The sequence below is a fragment of the Capsicum annuum genome, chromosome 9 (assembly GCF_002878395.1).
Source record: "Capsicum annuum cultivar UCD-10X-F1 chromosome 9, UCD10Xv1.1, whole genome shotgun sequence".
NCBI lineage: Eukaryota > Viridiplantae > Streptophyta > Magnoliopsida > Solanales > Solanaceae > Capsicum > Capsicum annuum.
In genome coordinates this window covers 7843657-7865420 of record NC_061119.1, presented here as the reverse complement: position 1 = coordinate 7865420, position 21764 = coordinate 7843657, and the positions used below count along the sequence as shown (strand labels likewise).

General features: G+C 34.0%; 1 protein-coding gene across 6 annotated transcripts; it reads right to left on the bottom strand.

Annotated features, from left to right (window-relative positions):
* Window positions 1-1208: 1208 nt before the first annotated feature.
* LOC107843088 (synaptotagmin-3) lies at window positions 1209-10602 on the bottom strand. 6 transcript variants are annotated; one of them, XM_047396056.1, is made up of 12 exons: window positions 10581-10602; window positions 6741-6842; window positions 6593-6643; window positions 6337-6460; window positions 6117-6235; window positions 5776-5877; window positions 5571-5645; window positions 4279-4355; window positions 3416-3665; window positions 2253-2621; window positions 1779-1907; window positions 1209-1674 (listed from the first exon to the last, which is right to left on the bottom strand). In XM_047396056.1, exons 2-12 carry the CDS (start codon window positions 6759-6761, stop codon window positions 1546-1548), a joined length of 1446 nt encoding a protein of 481 aa, XP_047252012.1. In that variant the 5' UTR covers window positions 6762-6842; window positions 10581-10602; the 3' UTR covers window positions 1209-1545. The 6 variants fall into 6 exon arrangements, with proteins under 6 accessions (XP_047252012.1, XP_016542742.1, XP_047252013.1 ...); XM_016687256.2 differs by lacking the exon at window positions 10581-10602 and adding an exon at window positions 10124-10524; XM_047396057.1 differs by lacking the exon at window positions 10581-10602 and adding an exon at window positions 10124-10281 and having other exon boundaries at window positions 5571-5641.
* Window positions 10603-21764: the final 11162 nt, after the last annotated feature.

The following is a 21764-nucleotide window of genomic DNA, read 5'->3' as shown; positions in this document are numbered from 1 at the left end:
CTATTTTGGACCACATATATCTTTTCTTGATTCAAATAAAGTACCTATGGTTGGTGCCACTCCACATAGACACACACAACTTTCATACAAATTCTCATAATTCAAATTGTCCACAAGTTTAAACTCTAGTTGGAATTTGCACAGAGATAGTGACACAATTGAATCAATATGGATTTAGTTAAGAATACAAATACAAAGGAAGTAGAGAATCCATATATAGACAATATTCAACTTATTGGGATTAAGACTTTGGTCATTATTAAGGTAAAATTCACAAATAATTAAGTGTTTTTTTTTTACTCTTTGAGTTTCGCCTGTTAAATTTGAAATTTCATAATAATGACTATTCTTTTAGATTTGAAGTGTTCGACCAAAACGAAAAATACTTTCAAACAATAGCAAATGCAATTTTTCTACTATTAGGAAAAGGGTTTCAAAACTAAAATTTCTTACAAAAAATTGATATTTATCATACTGTCTCTCATTAATTTAATCCACAATCTATCAAACTATAAACACAACACTCTTTTCCTTAATACATATTTTTATTTTGTGTTAAATTTTATTCAACTAAATAAAAACAAAAACTTAGTTGAAGTCTTTCATAAAAAGATAACTTAAAATTATTGTTCTATTTAAATAAACATTAATTGTAAAACCTTAATTACTATTTTTTAGCTTGATATTCACAACTCACAAGCAATTGTAGGAAAAACTGGCCTAAGACAATTTGTTTATCAAATACTAAAAAAAATCACTTTTCTAGAATTGGTCAGATACAAACTACTTCCTCCTAAAAATTCTAATTAGAAAAGCTATTTTAACATAAATGCTTTCCAAAATAAGTAGTTTATACTCCCTCCGTCCATCTTTACTTGTTCACTTTTAACGTCCACTTTTGACTTGACACACACGTTAAGAAGCAATAAACAATAGGTAATTTTATTACATTACCCTTTTAATGTTTTGAGTAATGCATTAGATAATGAATAGTATTTAATAGCAAGGGTAAAATGAACACAAATAATAAATTATCCATTGATTTTTCAAACTAAACAAGTATTCCTGAACATCTACTTTTAGTAATATGAACGAATAAAGATGAACGAATGGAGTAGAAACTTGGTCAAATATGTGCTAAGTATCGAAAATAAATAAATCGAAATATACCATATTGATACAAGAGGATTCATATAATCAACCGCAACTAAGTAAAATTTGAGATATAGTTTATTCATTATTGAATTGATATGACATACACAAACAAGTATACCTAATAAGAGAAGACAAAAGGTACTAGTAATGTTTGTATACATTTCTTTTCATGGCTTTTGAACAAAATATGGGCATTGTGCTATGAATTTGAAGTATAAGCCTAAGTATCCCATCCAAAAAAAAAAGATATGATCAACAATAACTACACCTCAGGCTCAAACAAGCTGGAGTCGACTATATGAATCCTCGCTGGTCGCTTCTTCATTTACGCTCGATGTGATAATATCCAAATGGATAGTTCAGAATAAGGAGGAGGCTGTGGTGGTTATGTTATATCACCTTCCATCCTATATCGACATGTAAAATCCCATCTTTAGAATTGATGAGATGGTACTTCTCGTTGATACGTCCATTGTATATCACATCCTTCAGTTGGATATCGACATAGCCAAGCAACTCCTGCAGATGAAAAAGGATGTTAGAATGCAACGAATATCAGTTTTTTGTTTTCGACAGTTGCAGAAATGGGAGTCGAGGAGATTTGTTGACGATGGTTTGTTTACCTTGGACCGAAAACCAAATCTTCTCTTCTTGCTCTTGACTTCAATATGTATTAGGTCCTTCAATGGAGCTTCTTCCAACATAAACTGGAATTCTTCTTCCCATTTTGGATTCCATGTTTTGTTCCTTGCCTACAAGTAGTCGGTAAACAAAGGTTACGGCAACAGAAGCCTATGTTGCTCGGACTCTTCAAAAATGTCAATGAGTGCGTGTTGGATTCGTCAAAACTAGTGCATTTTGGGAGACTCTGTCACGGGTGCGGCATTGAAAGTGAAGAGTCCGCGAAACTTAGACAGAAGCAATAAGATGGTTAACCAGAGGCGAACGGAGCATGAATTCAACTGAATCTAATATTTTTGACACGGACAAAAACACACGCATAAATATATTAATTTTGAATCTTAAAGGTTGAGCTATCAAGTTTAAATTATGAATCCGTCTCTATGGTTAACGATATATGAGAGTGTAAGAATCACCTTAGTTTTCCTTTTTTCTCCTCTAACGACTACCACTGCATAAGGATTGGTATGGTGCTTCCCTTCTACATCTTCAGCAGCAATAACGTTAACCAAAAGCAAACCGGCTCCACGCAAGGAAACGTCATCTGAAAGGCTAGAAACGCTCTCCTTTCTTTCGTGAAAACTAAAAGGTCCATTAAAGTTTAAACTATCTTCTTGGAAAGGGATGAAGGACACTTCCAACATAATTTGGCCTCGCGGCTTCTTGTTCTGAGGGTCATTCGGGTTTGTGCTGTTGAGCAAATCAAGAGTTAGTTCTTTTTTCTCATATGGAGTGAGCAATTTCAGTGGCACGACTTGCATTCCCAACTTGTCATGTGCCCCAATCTGTGAAACAAAGTGAAAATCAGGATATTACAACAAAAACATACCCAGTGTAATCCCACAAGTGGGGGTGTAAGGAGGTATTGTGTACACAGACCTTACACCTACAAGATAGAGAGGCTGTTTTCGATAGATGGATACATTAGTTGTTATTCTCGATTAAAAATAATCGAAATCAACAGGTTACAGTGTTTCGAGTGATTCATGTTTTCATGGAGACTGTTGCAATATCTTTTTCAAATGCACTTGTGCTAACCGGGTAACTTTGAACACCGAGTTGGCAATAAACATTAACCCTTTGCTGATATTACAGCTTTTTAACCAACTTCTCTAGTTTTCAAAATCTTAATGCTTCTCCACCAAGTTAATATTCAACCATTTTACTCTTCAACTCCGAGGAAGTAAAAGAGGGTCTTTGAAATTTGAGATGGCTGGTGTACAACAACAACATACCCAACGTGTTCCCACAAGTGGGGTCCGGAGAGGGTAGAGAGTACACATACCTTACCCCTACCTTGCGGAGATAGAGAGGCTGTTTCAGAAAGACTCTCGGCTCAAGCAAAACATAACACTACAGATCGAGAGACAATACCGAGATAGAATAAGCCAATAAGGCATAGCAAATAATGGAGAGAGCATAGCAGATCGTGCAGAGCAGAATTACGTGATTAAACGAAGCACAAGAAACAACAGGTAGTAGCAAATCAGAACCAGAATTGCAGCCATCAAAAAGCAACAAAGAAGAATATGTACATATGGCTTTGGAGTGCTATGATATATCAAATCAAGATTCTGACCTTTTCCCAGTCATACAGATGCAGCTGCAGAACTTGGGCCTCTGGATCCTTTACGGTCAATTTGAAATCCTCATCCCACACAGGATTTAGAGTGTTCATCTTTACAGTAGTCTTCTTTGCTGGAAGCCTGTCCCCACCTAAGCTGAGTTTAACATAAGGATCTGATTTACTCAAAAAGTCCATGTTCAAAAGTTTCTGAGCTCTCAGAACCTTCACGTGTAGTATTCCAACAGGCTTCTTCACAGCTCCTCTATTAAAATTACAAAGCATTAGTTAGCAAATATGAAAGTATTTGAGCATCCAACCCAATACCTTAAGGCATATAATGTATGTGGCTCGACGTGTGGAAGAGTGGACCGGAACAAAGAGTAGGTTCAACAAGTTGAAAAGTGGATGTGAAGTGGAGCCCAGAAAGTACGTTCAAAAGCCTAAAAAGAGTGTGAAGAATGGTGCTAATGACTCGATGAGCACTAAGAGAGAAGCCTACAGCTGACTCGACGAGTGGAAGAGTGGACCGGAACAAAGAGTAGGTTCAACGAGTTGAAAAGTGGATGTGAAGTGGAGCCCAGATAGTAGGTTCAAAAGCCTAAAGAATGTGTCAAGAATGGTGCTAATGATTCGATGAGGACTACGAGAAAAGCCTAAAGCTCAATAGGGTGAGTTCATAGAGGTAGCCTAGAACTTTAAAATAGGCAGAGAAAATATGAAATTTGGCTCTAAGAAAACCAAAGTACACTAGGCTACATTCCTTAAATTTGCCGAAACTATAACAACACACAAGTATCACGACACCAAAAGTGAAAATGGCTGCCAGGAATAAGTCCATTGTCGATCAAGTAAATTATTGTTTGTTAACAACTTACATTGAACTGTCAAGAATTGGTATCTCAAGTGTTTGTGGCCAGAGGTAAAGCCTGGCGACTTGCTTGCTTATGGTTTCCTGCCACGGAACAAATTATCAATTAAAATTAGCTGAGAAGGGTAATGTATAAAAGACTCCTAGTCTGTAATACAGTCAGTTTGAATCTAGAAAACATAGAATGCAAGGTATTGCTACAAACTTTATTCAGATCTACGTACTTCCGAGCGTAGGTAAACAACAATGGCCAAACTTAGATACAATGGTATCATAAGATATTTAAATGTTTACAAAGGACAATAGGTAGAGCAGACTCATTCAAGAGCGTATGTCTTCAGCAGATAAATCTTGTTACATTACTCCTTTTTATAAGCTTTCCTAATTCAGTAACTTTATCTACTGTTTCAGTTATATCCAAACCAATGCATAAGATTTCAAGGTACATTTTCTACAACTATTAATATGCAGCCAGGAAAACACCCAAGCCCTTTTTCTGGACTACTTTGGACTGTTTTTCATTGAGTCGAGTGTTTATCGGAATCATCCTTTCTACCACTGAGGTAGGGGTAAGATCTGCGTACATTCTACCCTCCCCAAACCTCACTTTGTGGGACTACACTGGGTATGTAGATGTTGTTGCTGTTTCAAAGCACCCAAGCCATTTCTATGATGTCCGGTATTAAGTATTCCTATATTATTATTGAACAAAGTGAATTTTACATCTCTTTAGTAAACAAACGTCTTAGAGCTTAGTTAAATTTCTTAGGAATTGCATTCATTTAGGCTGTCGGAATAACATAATTAACTCAAATTGTAGATCGCTTTTGTGTCAGTGCCAGGTTGAAAGATTTATTCTGTAAATTCCTTCTGATAACATACTAATGATGAAGGGTCAAAGAAATGATCTTGTGATTCTATCCTTGGAATCGCAGATCAAATTGGTGGAAGTTCTCAGAAATGATTAAACTTGATACTAGCCCCTTTGCCAGCAAAAAAGAACAAGTGAAGGAACTTTTTACTTGAATCCAATGCAAGCTTCGCCTATGGAGCTTAGTAATTAAGACACGGTGTTATCAAAAGCAAAAAAGCGGAAAAGAGCTCTAAGCTCCGTTGGGGCTTATTCAGAAGAGGCTCATTGGCAACGAAAAGTATGCCTTAGAACCTTGATGATGACACTGAAGTGCACATTAAGCGAGGCGAAGCGCTCAACACGTTTTGAGTCTCTCTTCAGGGCTTAAGCATGCCTTTGACAACAGTAGTTACGAGTTAAGACACTAGGTAAAAGAAGAAGTGTACCTGAACAAAATGGTGTAAACCAGGGATCGCCATTAAATCTCCTCCAATTAATTTTAGCCCAAAGTCTACCTCTGGCTACATAGATGATTGATATTTTTAGTTAGAGTGTTACGAAGAGGCAACTACCATATTATTCATTGCAATTTTCAACTCATCAGCACAATCAAATCTTTGGAAGTCACAGATATTTTGCAAGCTTACATACCTTCTTCGTCAATGATACTATTATGCTTGAAAAGCATGGGAAGGTTGGAACAAAAGGTTTCAGTGTTGCCCTTGCGGTAGCCGCCACTTGGAAATCTACCAACTGAAGACAAATATAGCTAAGCTTGGTAAAAATTCTCAGTAAGAATTCATTCTGTGTTTATTTTGTTGTTCTAGAAAACACGTCATATTGAAGCAGATTAATTAATCTTTAAGATACACTAAAAACAAAAATTTGTTACGATCTTTATACAACATATATAGCCAAATCGCATAACACTTGATTTAAAGATCATCTCAATCTATCCTCCATACGAAGATCAGACGGGAAACTAGTCATACCTGTACTGAGATTTGTAGAGATAATAACTTCAATGCCACAACTATATTTGGATTTGCAGCCCATCTGATCGCAAACTCAAATACTAGCTCCTTTTCATTGGAATCATATACTTTAATACCTGCCAAATTGATCTAGATCAAACGAAACACGTGCAACTTCAAATTTTATAGATGGCGGCTTGTCACAACATTTCATGTACTAGATGAAATTGGTGCTCACCATGCAATCTAGGAGGAATTGTTCCGAGTGTAAGTTGCTCAAACAGGATAGATTTTATCTGATATTTTCCAATATACTCTGCAAAAATAGGTTCGCATGTGCTTTTAATAATTCCACAAATTGCCTGTAGAGGAAATAAAATCAGGCTACACTATTTAGGCATGCTGATATACTTCAGACCATTTCCATGGCACAAACAAGAACAAGATTCCAAAGATGATATGTCGGAAATACCAAGTGAAGAATTCGGAATTACCTTGTCAAGAAAAGGCCACATATTGGCTATAAACTCATTGAACCAGTCAACCTATGTAACAATATGAATAACATCATTACCTAGATAAGATTTTGACTTGGGAGATTAGGATGAAAGAATTTAAATTCAAAAGAAGGCAAGTGTTTACCCGCTCGTAGTCTGGATTCATAACCCATAATGGGAGTTCAGGTAGAAGATCAATTAACGTGTTTGGCTCAATCTCATCAAATGGTGTATTTTCTGGATAATCCTGCAGATTTGCAATCGAGATGTTCAGTTCATTTTCAAGTAAGTTGGTTTCCATCTGTTAAACCTTAATATGCATATGAAGAAAAAACTAAAAGACGAACATATAATGTCACACTCATTCTGAATCCACCAACTTCAGACCCTGAATTTGCCAATGATTTTGCACCAACAATAGCAAAATAAGCCATTTCAGCATCGCTCTATCAAACGCCCATCTAAGATAACTTAAACAAGCTAACAATCTCTACTGAAACACCATTGAACACAACAACATATGCCAAAAGACAGAACAAATCTACCACAACAACAACAACATAGGCAGTGAAATCTCATAAGTGAGTCTAGGAAGGGTGGTGCATACGGAGCCTTACCCCTAACTTGTGAAGGTAGAGAGGTTGTTTCCAATAGACTCTCGACTCAAGTAAAGAACATCAACATCAAGTATTGAAAGGAAATACAGTAGTGAAGAAGCCATGTAAAAAATGATGGAGAAGAGATCAGTAGCAACAAAACCGAACAAATATAAGAACCAAACAAAACCGAACAAATATAAGAACCAAAAAAATTATAAACAAAGTCATTCCAGCTGAAATTTCATCAAATGGTTACTGTCCTATTATGATCAAACCAAAACAGTAAATAAAAAACTAAATCTTTCCATTGGAATATGAAATACAAACACTGAAAGCAGCTGATTTTACCTAAATAATCTCTACTGAAACACCATTCAAGACAACAACGTATGCAAAACGAACAGAACCAATATACAACAACAATATCAACATAAGCAGTGTAATCTCATAACTGGGTTCCAGGGAAAGTGGTGCATACGCAGCCTTACCCCTAACTTGTGAAGGTAGAGAGTTTGTTTCCAATAAACTCTCAGCTACGTAAACAACATCATATACAGATACAGTAGTGAAGAAGCCATGCTTAAAATGACCGAGGAGAGAACAGTAGCAACACAGCAGAACCAATACACAACAACATAACCCGTGTAGTAATCTCACAGATGGGGTCTGGTGAGGGTGGTGCTTATGCAGCCTTATCCCTACCTTGTGAAGGTAACTAAAGAGACCATTTCAGAAAAACTCTCGGCTCATGTAAAGCATATCAATTTCAAGTCTTGAGAGGAAATACAGTAGTGAATAAGCCACGCTAAAAATGAAAGAGAAGAGACCAGCAGCAACAAAAACAGAACCAATATACAGCATACACAATATTATCTCATAAGTGGAGACTTACCCCCTAACTTGTGAAGGTAGAGAGACTATTTCCGATAGACTCTCGGCTCAAGTAAAGCATATCAACATCAAGTATCGAAAGAAAATACAGTAGCAACAAAGCAGAACCAATATAAGAACCAAAAAAATTATAAACAAAGTCTTTCCAGCTGAAATTTCATCAAATGCTTACAGTTTTATGATGATCAGACAAAACATTAATCGTTCCATAGGAATGTAAAGGAATACAAACAATGAAAACAGTGGCATTTACCTTAACATCTCTAGACTCATAGTATATAACCAAGAAATAACCCACAATCATACCAATAGAAACTCCAACTCAGAAACCGAGAATTCCTATTACACTTCCAGGAAACCCCATTTTCTTGAATCATTCAAAAAAATTCAACAAAACCCATATTTTATTATATCAAGAAACATGACACATTCAAACCCAAATCCATTTTCTTTATTTGCTCGAGAGTCAGTTTTCGATAGACTCTCGACTCAAGTAAAGCATATCAAAATCAAGTATTGAAAGGAAATACAGTAGCGGAGAAACCATGACAAAAATAATGGAGAAGAGAACAGTAGCAACAAAACAGAACCAACATACAACAACATACGTAGTGTAATCTCATATGTGGTGTCTAGGCAGGATGGTGGAAACGAGCCTTACCCCTAACTTGTGAAGGTAGAGAGGCTATTTCCGATAGACCCTCACCTCAAGTAAAGCATATCAACATCAAGTATTAAAACGACATACGCTAGCGAAGAAGCCATGCTAAAATAAAGAGCAAGAAAACACTAGCAACAAAACAGAATAAAAAAAAATACAAACAAAGTCATTTCAGCCAAATTTTCATCAAATGTTACTGTATGATGATCAAAGTGAAAAAACAAAAACTCAATCTTTCCATTGTAATGTAAAGAAATATAAACATTATAAACAGTGACGTTTACCTTAAGATCTCTAGGCTCATAGTATATGAACAAGAAATAACCAAAATTCAAACCTATAGAAATTCCAACTCCAAAACCAAGAATTCCTAATGAACTTCCAAGAAACCCCATTTTCTTGAATCGTTCACAAAATTCAACGAGCCCCATTTTTTTATATCAAGAATAAAAACTAGAAAAGTAAAGCAGATCAACATCAATTATGGAAATAAAATACAATAGTGAAGAAGTCATGCTAAAAACGAAGGAGAAGAGAACAATAGCAATAAAACAGAACCAATATACAACAATAACAATAACAACAACAACAAGAAGATACACGGTATAATCTCATAAGTGAGGTCTGGGGAGGGTAGCGCATATGCAAACTTACCCCCCCCCCCCCAAACTTGTGAAGGTAGACAGTCTATTTCCAATAGACTCTTAGCTCAACTAAAGCATATCAGCATCAAGTATTTAAAGGAAATACAGTAGCGAAGAAGTCATGATAAAAAATAACGGAGAAGAGAACAGTAGCAACAAAACAGAACCAAAATACAGCAACAACATGCACAATGTAATCCCACAAGTGGTGCATATGGAGCCTTACCGCTAACAGCCAAACTTGTGAAGGTAGAGAGATTGTTTTCGACAGAACCTCGGCTCAAGTAAATATATTAACGTCAAGTATTGAAATGAAATACAGTAGCGAAGAAGCCATGCTAAAAATAACGGAGAAGAGTAACCGTAGCAATGAAACAGAAGCAAAATACAACAACTACATACACAATGTAATCTCACAAGTGGTGCGTACGGAGCCTTACCGCTAACACCCAAACTTGTGAAGGTAGAGAGGTTGTTTTCGACAGAATCTCAGCTCAAGTAAAACATATCAACAACATCAAGTATTGAAATGAAATACAGTAGCGAAGAAGCCATGCTAAAAATACAGAAAAGTAAACAGTTGCAACAAGACATAACCATAACCAAAAAAATGCTAAAACAAAGTCATTCTAGCTTATACTATTCATCAAATGGTTACTGTCCTATAATGATCAAACCAAAACAGTACAAAAAAAACAATCAATCTTTCCAATAGAAAACAGCAGCAGTTTACCTTAACATCTCTAGGCTCATAGTAAATGAACAAGAAATACCCCACAATCACACCAATAGATATTCCAACTCCAAAACCAAGAATTCCTAATAAACTTCCAAGAAACACCATTTTCTTGAAATATACACAAAATTCAAAGAACCCCATTTGCCATTTTTATATCAAGAAAATAAAATAATCATTCAAACCCAATTCCATTTTCTTGATTTCCTCAATATTATTATCATACATTATGCTACCCAAGAAAATAATTAATATTTATAAAGAAAATAGAATTATAATGTGAAAAAGAAAGGGATTTTTTTTTAGGTAAAGCTGGCACTTCTTAGTTATTGATGTTGAGAGATTTTTGAAAGAGTGGATTTGTTGAACACATAGGCTAAGAAAATTATCAACATTAGTACGTATAAATAGTTATGCAATAAAATTCAAAGACGTGGCTTTTATTGAATATTACTTGTGATTAAGTTTCTTTGTTGCACAGGAGAAACACCACAAAAAATTGAATCCTTTTAGATTGGGTCCAGACACTTAACAGCATTTGAAAGGTAGTTGTCTTTCTATTACTTCCTCCGTCTCATATTATTTATTCCAAATTACTTATTAATATATAAAATCAAGAGAGAAAAACTTAAATTATTTTTCTCATTAGATATTACGGTACAGTTATTGGGTTGTTCCACCTTTAACTAGAGATTAAATTTTATTTGGAATGTCGCCCAAACAAGAATGGATCCTAATGTATAATTCGGATTAGTTGGGGTTTTAATATGATATTGAATACAGGAGGGAAACTAACAAAAGTTATATTTTTTTATTCTATTCTTAAAGTTAATTACTTTTCCTAACAAAAGTTATATTTTTTTATTCTATTCTTAAAGTTAATTACTTTTTTAAATGTGTAAACAAATTTGTAAAGTTTCTTAGGGAGTGAATTAGTGAAACTATCTTTCTTATGATGTCTTGAGAAACATATAAAATGAAAAGTGGGTAGTAATTAATATGAGAGTGAAGGAATGTAATTTAGGGACAATTTTTTTTTTTAGTTCATGTGAGCTCGTTTACATTATTAATTTCAAATTTAAATTAAAAATAAAAATTATTGAGAGTCAATTAAAAAAAAAGTCTTTTTAGCTCCATAAAAATAAAAATAAGGTTATGTGTATCTTACCCTCCCCAACCCCTGATAGTGGTAGTGGAAAGTTAGAATTTTCGTTAAGAAGAATAATAAAAAAATAAAAAAATGAATGGACAAAGAAAATCAAGAAAACTTAATATATAATATAAATGAATAAAATGTATTTTATGTATTTGCACAATATAATTTTTTTAAGGAACGTGTGTCAATTAACACACTTTGAACGAGAATGGTTCTGCTACTATGTACTCTATCGCTAATACTTTTATTAGGACCTGACTAATTTAATTTTGTATCAAGAAAAATTATTTTTAAAAATAAAATATTCTTATGAAAGATAACTTTATTTGTATATTTAGAAATCGAAGCTTCGGACTAAAATATAAAATTACTTATATTAATCACTCCACCATAAATAATCTTGTATTGGTAGGAAATTAATGTTCCATCTATATTTCAAAAAAGCATAATTTTTTTATAATCGATTCTTATGTTCTCCACCCCATTAATCTTTTTGGTCGGCTGAATTAATTAATATTATCAATTATTATTGAGATTTAAGGTTTATTTCTTTGCTCAGTTAATAATAACGGTGTAATAATAAATATATCTATATTTTTAATAAAAGCTTTTAGATTTAAGTCTTGAAATATTATCAACTTTAGTAGAGAGTATTATATTTCTAAATTGAAACTTTTCGACATAAATTTAAATTAATTAAATCTTTCAAAAAAAAATAAAAATAAAGACCATAGTTTAGTTGAATGGATGATAAAATAGAATTAGGAAGGTAGTTGAGTTGACTAAGTTTCCTATGGGATATTCCTATGCATCATGGGAGTTGGTACTCTTGTAAAAGCCTAAGTGGTTGGCCTATCTTAGCAATATTAGGTTCAATATTTTGACATAAAGTTTTCTTGAAAATATTAAAATTTATTGTGAATTTCATATGTGTCTTTTTAATATATTAATTTAAAATAATAGTATTCGAGTCAATTTTATATATATCGACTTACAATATTCTCACAAATGTATATACTAGATGATAATAACAGCAATAACAACATATTCATTATGTCAAACAAATATGTTATATGAAGAGTGGTATGTATGCAATAGTCAATAAATGAAAAACTCTATTGTACAAACGTTAGAACAAAGCTTAGACAATAATCTCAATAAAAATTAGGACGAGCTTTGATAAATAAAAGAAAATTGTTAAAGATCCTTATAGGTGAAGTAAATTTAATCTATTTTCAGATGAAGAAGATTAAAATAAAAACAACGATAAAAAATTGCAGTGGTTAGGACTTAGGAAAGCTTCGAAGATTTTATGAGAAATTTAAAACATCGTAAGTTAAGATCTTCCTTCTGCCTTGTGAAAGTAGGTAGTTGTTTTTGATAAACCCTCGGCTCGAGTAAAACATATTTCATAGTAAAGCAAACTATGATGACAATAATTATGACAATAGAAATATCAACAATAATATATAATACGAGAATAACAAAAAAAACTTAAATTATAAAATTGAAGAATAAGACATTAAATTCATCTTCTTGAAACATTTCATAAGCTTCATATTATTGACTATTAAATTCGTAATTATAATTAGAATGTCCTTTTCTCTTTTAGAAAAAATGGCATGTCTTAAAACACAACACGTTTTCCTTTTTTTATCAGGTTAAATGAATCAAGAAAAACAATGGACACCCAAAAAAAAAAAAAAAAGATGAAATATTTGGTTTTAGTCTAATTTTCAATTTTGTTGTTGTTACTAATCCTGCAATTTGAAATTGAATTAGGAAATGGTCAAATAACTAGGCTAATAGTAAAACAGCGTCCTTTTCGTTTTATTATATTTTTATAATCAACACTTTCTTAGTTTACTTTTAGACGTTCTAATAGACTTCGATAATATTAGACACATATTAAGAAGCAATTTTTTATTTTTTTTTGAGATTCCACTAGTTTATTGGTGGCAATGGTTGCGTGTGTGTGGGCCCTCTGATCCATCGACGACATTGGCTTTTTAGAGAATCTTGCTCTGTATCGTAGGAGTTGTAGCTCGGCAGTCTCTCGGGTGGGTTTGTTTATCCTTTCAGTTTCGAGTGTCTTCTTAGATAGTTACAGCGACCCATAGATGCGAAATGTACTTTGTGTGTGCTTGTGTAGAGGGGAAGGGTGCGTTGAGTGTAGTCCTTTACAAGTTGTGATTGTTTAGTCCATAGTCCATTGGATGGCCGTGCAAGGCCAGAAATCAAAACACATTGATTCCGCTCGTCCCCGTCTTTTCTATGCCTCGGTGTGGTCAGCTCTCCATACTGTCGGGTAGCGATTATATTATTTTTTTCGTATGTGAAACATGTTAATGTGATTTTATTTACCCTGAAAAAAACTATGAATGTATATAAGATTGTTCACTCTTGGGCATAAGTTAATGGACTTATCAACGAAGCACAGTTTTGGGCTAAGTTGTCATAATTGGGCTCATCGTTGCTTATTTTTCTATTGGGCTTTCTCACCATCTACCCCAACCATCGGCCCACTTCATCTTCCACCTTAAAAACGTACTATGAAAGCCCAATTTAGAAGTACTAGAGATGAGATACAATTGATAAAAGATTGTATTGAAATGTAAGTTTTAGATTAAAATGCAATTTAAATTTTTTTATTAGAATAACTTTTACTATGCATTTCTCTATTTTTTGGGGGAAAATGATTTATCTTGAGTCGAAGGTCTATCGGAGGCAATTTCTCTACTACACAAGATAGAGGTATCTGGTAAGGTCGGTGTCAACCATCCTTCCCAAACCCTACTTATGAAAATATATCGAGTATGTTGTTATTGTAAATATGTTTGGAGTTCTCTGGTAACTCACTTCCCTAAGGAAAATCCAGTGGCCATAGATTTTGTAATTGAAATTTGGATTTTTGAGGTCGTGAATTTTGGAATTTGAAGTTGCGATTTTTGTATTAGGCTTCTCTTTCCACTAATAACTTATAATCGCAACAAACAGATATTAACTTTGTTTTTGCAATTTCGTTCCTTTCTTGTGTTGATCATATACAACTCATCGGTTATATTGTATTCGCATAATATTAGTTCACTATAAAAAAAAATAGTGACGGACAAAATTTCGTAGCTAAACAACAAAAATTTCATGCTAATTTCATTTAGCGACGAATTGTAGGAAAATTCAATTAGCTAAGAGTTATTTAGTGATGAATCAGCTAGAAATTATTGATAAATTTCGTAGCTAATTACATGTTTTCTAACACGAGATGAGCTTATATATAAAAAAAATAACATGATCCATCCATAAAAATTTATATAGTCTAGTCTAACTTATTTGCAATTGAGACATAATTTCATTGTTATTATAATCACCATAAGTTAAAATCTTCATTATTTTAGCAATGACTGGTCAAGATCTTATTTAATTGAAATAATTGAAATCATATGAACAAATGGACTATACTAATTTGAATTTACACCGAGAAATCTTGCTTTAAAGTAAAAAGTTGCTACTAAAAAGTAAAAATGACTATTTTCAAAGCTCGAATTCGAAAAAAATTAATTAAAAAAAAATACTTACAACGTCATCGCAACAAAATCCCATTGTATATCTTAAATTCCAAATAGACTAATGACTAATGAGTGTCCCCTAAGTCACAACATCTCTACATTAATTAATTACAAAATCAAAACATGTATATTAATAATATTATTAGCTAAATAATCGGTATAAATAAATAAATTAATTAAACACTGGACCATATTTTTGAATTGAATATTTTTAGGTTTAGATGCAATGAATTAACCAATCTTAAAATGAAACAAAACTATTGAATATTCACTGGAGAAAATTTGCTCGAAACCCCAAAAATATCAATGTAAATTTAATTTAAAAAGAAAAACAGATAACTAGATTCTTGGAGCTACCATGTTTGGTTAAATGATGGATTAACTGTATTGTTAATTAACTGCCCCAAAAAGATGGATTAACAATAATTTACTTGTAATTTTTAGGTTTTTTCGCTTGGTATTTGATATTTATTTTGAGATCCAACTAATGTAGATTAGTGTCGGAAAGTTTTTTTAGGACTCGATTTTGAGATTTCTAATTAATGATGAATAAATACTTACCATCTCATTATAACCTTTCGTGATGATAACTTGTCTGCTTGTTAATGGCATTGCTAATAGCCAAAACTAAAAGGATGGATCAACAATAGTTTACTAGAATTTTTTGGTTTTCCACTTGGCACTGATACTCATTTTGTGACTCGACTAATTCAGATTCGTCGAAAAGTCTCAGTTCGAGGTAGCATTCCCTTCAAAAACGACTTTGTTGCCAAGACTCGACTCGGAAACTTCTAATTATTAATAAATCGGTATATTATCGATCACCTCATCACAATCTTTGGTGATCAATACTTGTAGTCTCAGTTCGAAGGTAGCATTCCCTTCAAAAACGGCTCCGTTGCCACGACTCGACTCGACTCGGAGACTTCTAATTATTAACAAATTGGTATATTATCGATCATCTCATCACAACCTTTGGTGATCAACACTTGTCTTGTCTTGTTAACGATATTAGTTAACTGCCGAAAATGGATATGGATTAAGAGTATTTTACTACATTTTGGTTTTCATTGGTTGCCCGCCATATCCTGCATTTTGTGCTCGATTAATTTGAATTTATGTTGAAAAATCATAATTTAGCAGGTAAATGCTTCCTAGCTACATTAAAGATGACCGACCCCATTTCAAATTCTTATTTCAAAACCTCTAATTAAGGATGAACGATTACTTACCATACAACCACAACATTTGATTATCAACACTTTACTACTTAATTTTGTATATTTTCAAGGAAACATTTAAATTATAGAACAAGATTTTTCTGAGTTTTGTATAAGATTTGTTCCCTAAAAGATGCAATGAACATGACTCATTCTTGTTCATTTGGCTGGTACACTTAACTAGTCCTTTGTAAGTAATAATTTATACTATTTTGTTGCCTAATAATGATAATTATTATCATACGTCATATTATATTGTTGTTTGGATGTAATGAAAAGCCAATTGTGTTGATACTAGCATGTGCCTAATAGATAAACTTAGGAAAAATAATAATAACCTTATGAAATTAAAACCAATTGCTTAATTAATCTTTTTCCTCTCTTTTCAATATTTATTTACTTTTAGTTTTAGTCAATTAACATTTCCCCCATGCATTTGGAAATGTTCTTCCTACTCCATGCTTTGGTGGGGTCAATTATTTTTAAAATAAATAAGTTTACTCTGTTCAAGAATATCTTATATAAGTCAACGTTTAAGTGTCATCACAATAAGAAATTTATCAAAAGAAAACTAACTTTTGAAAATGAAATCCACAAATAATATTTGTGAAAATGAGAGTTTAAAGCTTTAATAATGTTATACATGAAAAATACATTAAGGACCATCAAAGATTATGATGGGGTAGTATGTACCTCTGACGTTAATTAGAAATCGTCGGGTTGAGTTCTTGAGAATGAAATCATCTTTGATAACTAGAAAACGTTTTGCCTCCAAAGCGAAGTTTTCAAAGAATCGTGATGAGTTGAATCTCAGAATAAATACCAGATATACCGATATAGATTTGGAGTTTTGACTTAGTGCACACTTTTCTATTTTTGCTTTTTATATATATATATATATACATTGGAGACTTTGTGCTAAAGTATGATAAGGAACTCTAAAGATATTAACTAAACTAATTCTAAAGGATCCTTTCATCCACATTATATTAGTTAATTATGCAAGGATTGAGAGCATTATTTATTTTCAAATGGTCATATTTTATTTATAAATAGTTAAATACCCGCATAAATTAATACACATAATGTTATTCCACATTTTATCCCGAATAAAATTAGAAAATTTTTGCTTAACATAATATGTGAGCATTTAAAACCGTCAATTAGGTTTACTTACGCTCTATCCTCCCCAAACTACATTGTGGACTACACTGGATATTATGTTGTTGTAACTGTATGACGATTAAAGTCCAACTAATTTGAAGTCATGCCAAAAAGTCTCACTATGAGGGGTAAAGCACTCCTCCCGATACCTATATTAGAGTTCGAGTGATCCGAATTCGCTTCAGGAAGTCTCATTGGGGTAAAATACTTCCTACCGAAAATGACTCCATACCCAAGACTCAAACCGAAACCTCTGATTAAGAATAGAGGAGTACTTGTTAGGAAAGGCGGACACACAATCAAAGAGCCCGACAGGGTAGCAGCGGAAAATACTCAGGACTAAACTCTCCCTTTCAACTTGAACCAAGAGGAGACAAATAAATCCAAGCAAAATAGTGTAACATAAAGCAAACAAATCAACCAAATGAAACAAGATAAGAATAAAGGCAATCACACAAGACACAAGATTTACGTGGAAAACCCTTCAGTGTGAAGAGTAAAAAGCCACGGGACCAAAACCTCCACTATAATCACCAAAGAGTTACAATATTGTCTTCCAAAATGACCACAAAACAAGTGCCAAACAACAAGAAACAATACATAAACCACAACACCAAACACTAAAGAAATAAGGGAGTGAAAGCTCCAAAAATGCAGCTAGTGTTCGGGAATGAAGAACAGGAGCTACAGGCCACCAAATCAAGCTCCGTCAGTTCCTAATCAAAGATTGAGATGAGAGAAACAAGCAGTCCAAAAATCAGCTCAATTGGACAAGAAATGAAGCGGGAATCACAATTTAAAGTTGACAGCTATGGCTGAAATTTAGGTGCGAAAATCAGCTTTATTTTTCTCTCTTTGGCTGCTGAAAACTCTTTTTTTGTGATGGTGAATAAGACCTAAAAAGATCAATATATATGCCCCATAGTAATGGGCCTATGGGGAAAAGTGGGTTGGTCCAAATTGGGCTTCATTTTATCCATATAGGAAGGGAAAAAGGCTCATGACCCAACAATTCTCCCCCTCCCGACTATGTGGAGGAGACCGCCATCCCAACAATCATGCAACAATCTTCAAAATTTCCTCTTGGCAAAGCTTTAGTCATCATGTCGGAACTATTATCATCTGTATGACTCTTCTCAAGTTCAAGCAACTTAGAATCCAACGCATCCCGAATCCAATGGTATCTCACATCAATGTGTTTAGACCGACCATGAAATGTAGAATTCTTGCCAAGATGTATGACACTTTGACTGTCGCAATGAAGTACATACCTCTCTTGAGCACAACCAAGTTCCCCCAAGAATCTCTTCATCCAAAGCAATTCTTTACAAGCTTCAACGGCATCAATAAGCTTAGCTTTTGTAGTAGATAGAGCAACACATTTTTGCAACCTAGATCGCCAAGACACAGCTCCCCCTGCAAAAGTAACCAAATATCCTGAAGTAGACTTTTGAGTATCAACATCACCGGCCATATCTAAATCAGTATAACCACAAAGACTAGGCTTCCCTGTACCAAAACACAAACTCAGACTAGAAATGCCACAAAGATATCTCATAATCCACTTAGCAGCATTCCAATGTTTTCCCGGATTAGAAAGAAAACGACTAACAACACCAACAGCATGAGCAATATCCAGTCTTGTGTAAACCATTGTATACATTAAACTACCAACAGCTGAAGCATAAGGAACTTTCTTAACATCTTCTTTCTCATCATCACTGGAAGGATACTACTTCGTGCTCAACTTGAAGTGCATAGCTAAAGGTGTACTGACAACCTTAGCCTTGTCCATGTTAAACCTTCGAAGTACTTTCTGAATATATTTCTCTTGTGATAAACACAACTTCTTGGCCTTTCTGTCACGGATAATCTGCATGCCAAGAATCTGCTTTGTTGGTCCTAAGTCTTTCATAGAAAAAAACTTACTCAACTCTTGCTTCAACTTTTGAATCCTGCAAGCATTATGACCAACAACAAACATGTCATCAACATAAAGCAACACAATAATAAAGTCACCATCAGAGAATTTTTGCACAAAAACACAATGGTCTGCAGTAGTCTTCTTGAAGCCCTGCTGACTCATAAAAGAAATAAACTTCCTATACCACTACCTAGGAGCTTGTTTCAAACCATACAGGCTCTTTTTCAATTTGCAAACATAATTCTCTTTTCCCTTGACTTCAAAACCTTCGGGTTGCTTCATATAAATTTCCTCATCTAAGTCACCATGGAGAAAAGCAGTTTTAACATCCATTTGCTCAACCTCTAAATCTAGACTTGTAGCTAAGCCTAGAACCACACGAATGGATGACATCTTTACAACCGGAGAAAATATCTCATCAAAATCAACTCCCTTTTTCTGGTTAAATTCCTTTACAATCAATCTAGCTTTGTACCGTGGAATTGGATTGCCATCTTCATGCTTCACCCGAAAAACCCACGTATTTTTCAAAGCTTTTATGTCTTTAGGCAGCTCAACCAAATCAAAGGTATGGTTATCTTGCAAAGATTTAATTTCATCTTCCATACCATCAAATCACTTTTCTTTTTCTTCTCTTTCCATGGCCTCATCAAGACTCTCAGGTTCTCCCCCGTCAGTCAAGAGTATATACTCACTGGGAGAATAACTAGATGAAGGTATTCTCTCTCTTGTAGATCGTCTGAGAGAACTCTCTGGAGCATCAACAACTGGTTGCTGATCAACCATATCAACTTACACTGGAGTATCAACAACTTTTTGCTGGTAATTCTGAACATCATCATCATCTTCATTATCAACTTGATTTTAATCATCATGAAAATTTTCTTCAGAAACAGTAGTCAAAGGAACTAGATCAACATCAACTAGGCTCTTACTACTCTAGGAATCAACCTTCTCAGCTTTGTCAAAATCTTCAATTATTTGGTCTTCAAAAAACACAACATCGCGGCTTCTAACAAGTTTTTTCTCAACTGGATCATAGAAACGATAGCCAAATTCATCTTGACCATAACCAATGAAGACACACTGTCTAGTTTTAACATCCAACTTTGACCTTTCATCCTTAGAAATATAAACAAAAGATTTACACCCAAAGACTCTAATATGATCATAAGAAACATTCTTACCAGACCAAACTTAGGAGATAAATTGATAACATAAAGAGTCGTATTAAGTGCTTCTACCCAAAAGGAATCTGGCAGCTTAGTATCTGAAAGCATATATCTAACCCTCTCAACTAGTGTTTTGTTCATCCTCTCTGCTAAGCCATTCAACTGAAGAGTCTTTGGAGGAGTTTTATGATGCCGAATACCCTGCTCTCTGCAATATCTATCAAAAGGACCAATATACTTACCACCATTATCTGAACGGATGCATTTTAATTTCTTCCTTGTCTGTCTTTCAACAAGGCTTGAAAATTCTTGAATACATCAAGTACTTGATCCTTGGACTTCAAAGAAAATACCCAGAGTTTGCGAGATCGATCATCAATAAAAGTCACAAAGTAAAGTGCACCACCATGAAACCTTACTTTAAAAGGACCGCACAAATCAGAATGCACCAACTCCAGCAAATCGAGCTTTCTTGAAGGCGAATGACTCTGAAAAGAAACTCCTTTCTGTTTACCGGCTAAGCAATGAACACACTTCTTCAACTTTGCTTGTTTTACTCCAGAAAGTAATTTTTTATTAGCCAAACTATCAATGCCCTTCTCACTCATATGACTCAGCCTTCTATGCCACAACTTCAATGAAGTATCATTCTCCACCAAGTTTATCAAACCTCTAGAAGTAGAACCCTGAAATACGTACAAGTTAGACAACTTGTCACCTCGAGCCACAATCATCGAACCTCTAGTAAGCTTCCACTGGCCAGCACCAAGGGTGTTAACATAACCCTCATCATCAAGGTTCCCTGCAGAAATCAAATTTAATCGAACATCTGGAGCATGCTTGACATTATTGAGAACTAGTTTGGAACCATTGTTACTTTCCAAACAAACAATGTCAATGCCAAGTACTTTAACTTCATCATTAATGCCCATTTTCAACATTCCAAAATTACCTGGAATATAAGAAGAAAATAATTCCTTCTTTGGTGTAACATAAGAAGTAGCACCAGAATCTACAAACCAGCTAGACTCATCGCAAACAAGATTAATGACATTCTCACCACAAGCAACAAGAAGATCATCATTAGCAACAACAGCAACATGATTTTCATTATCGCCTTTTTTCTTTTGCCGTCTTATATCTCTCATATGGTTGTAACAATATTTCATGATATGCCCCTTTTTATTACAATAGTCGCATGTAACATTCTTGAATTTGGACCTTGACTTGCTTCTACTTTTATCTCTATCATTTGAATCTCTGGACTTGTTTCTCCCCCCCTCTTCAATAATCAAAACATCAGAGTGTGAAGATGAAGAAGATGAGGCCTGAGATCTTCTTCTCATCTCTTCATTCAAGATACCACTCTTAACATATTCCATAGTTACAATACCACCGAGAACAAAATTAGTCAAAGAAACTCGAATAGTTTTCCA

Bases quoted from the DNA above. Each gene is read 5' to 3' on its own strand.
- LOC107843088 (XM_016687256.2), bottom strand. From the start codon at position 10,270: ATGGGGTTCTTTGAATTTTGTGTATATTTCAAGAAAATGGTGTTTCTT. The intron at 4,356-5,570 runs GTACACTTCTTC...GTTCCGTGGCAG, and splicing joins GTTTACACCATTTTGTTCAG to GAAACCATAAGCAAGCAAGT. The intron at 1,908-2,252 runs GTGATTCTTACA...GACTACTTGTAG, and splicing joins GAGAAAAAAGGAAAACTAAG to GCAAGGAACAAAACATGGAA.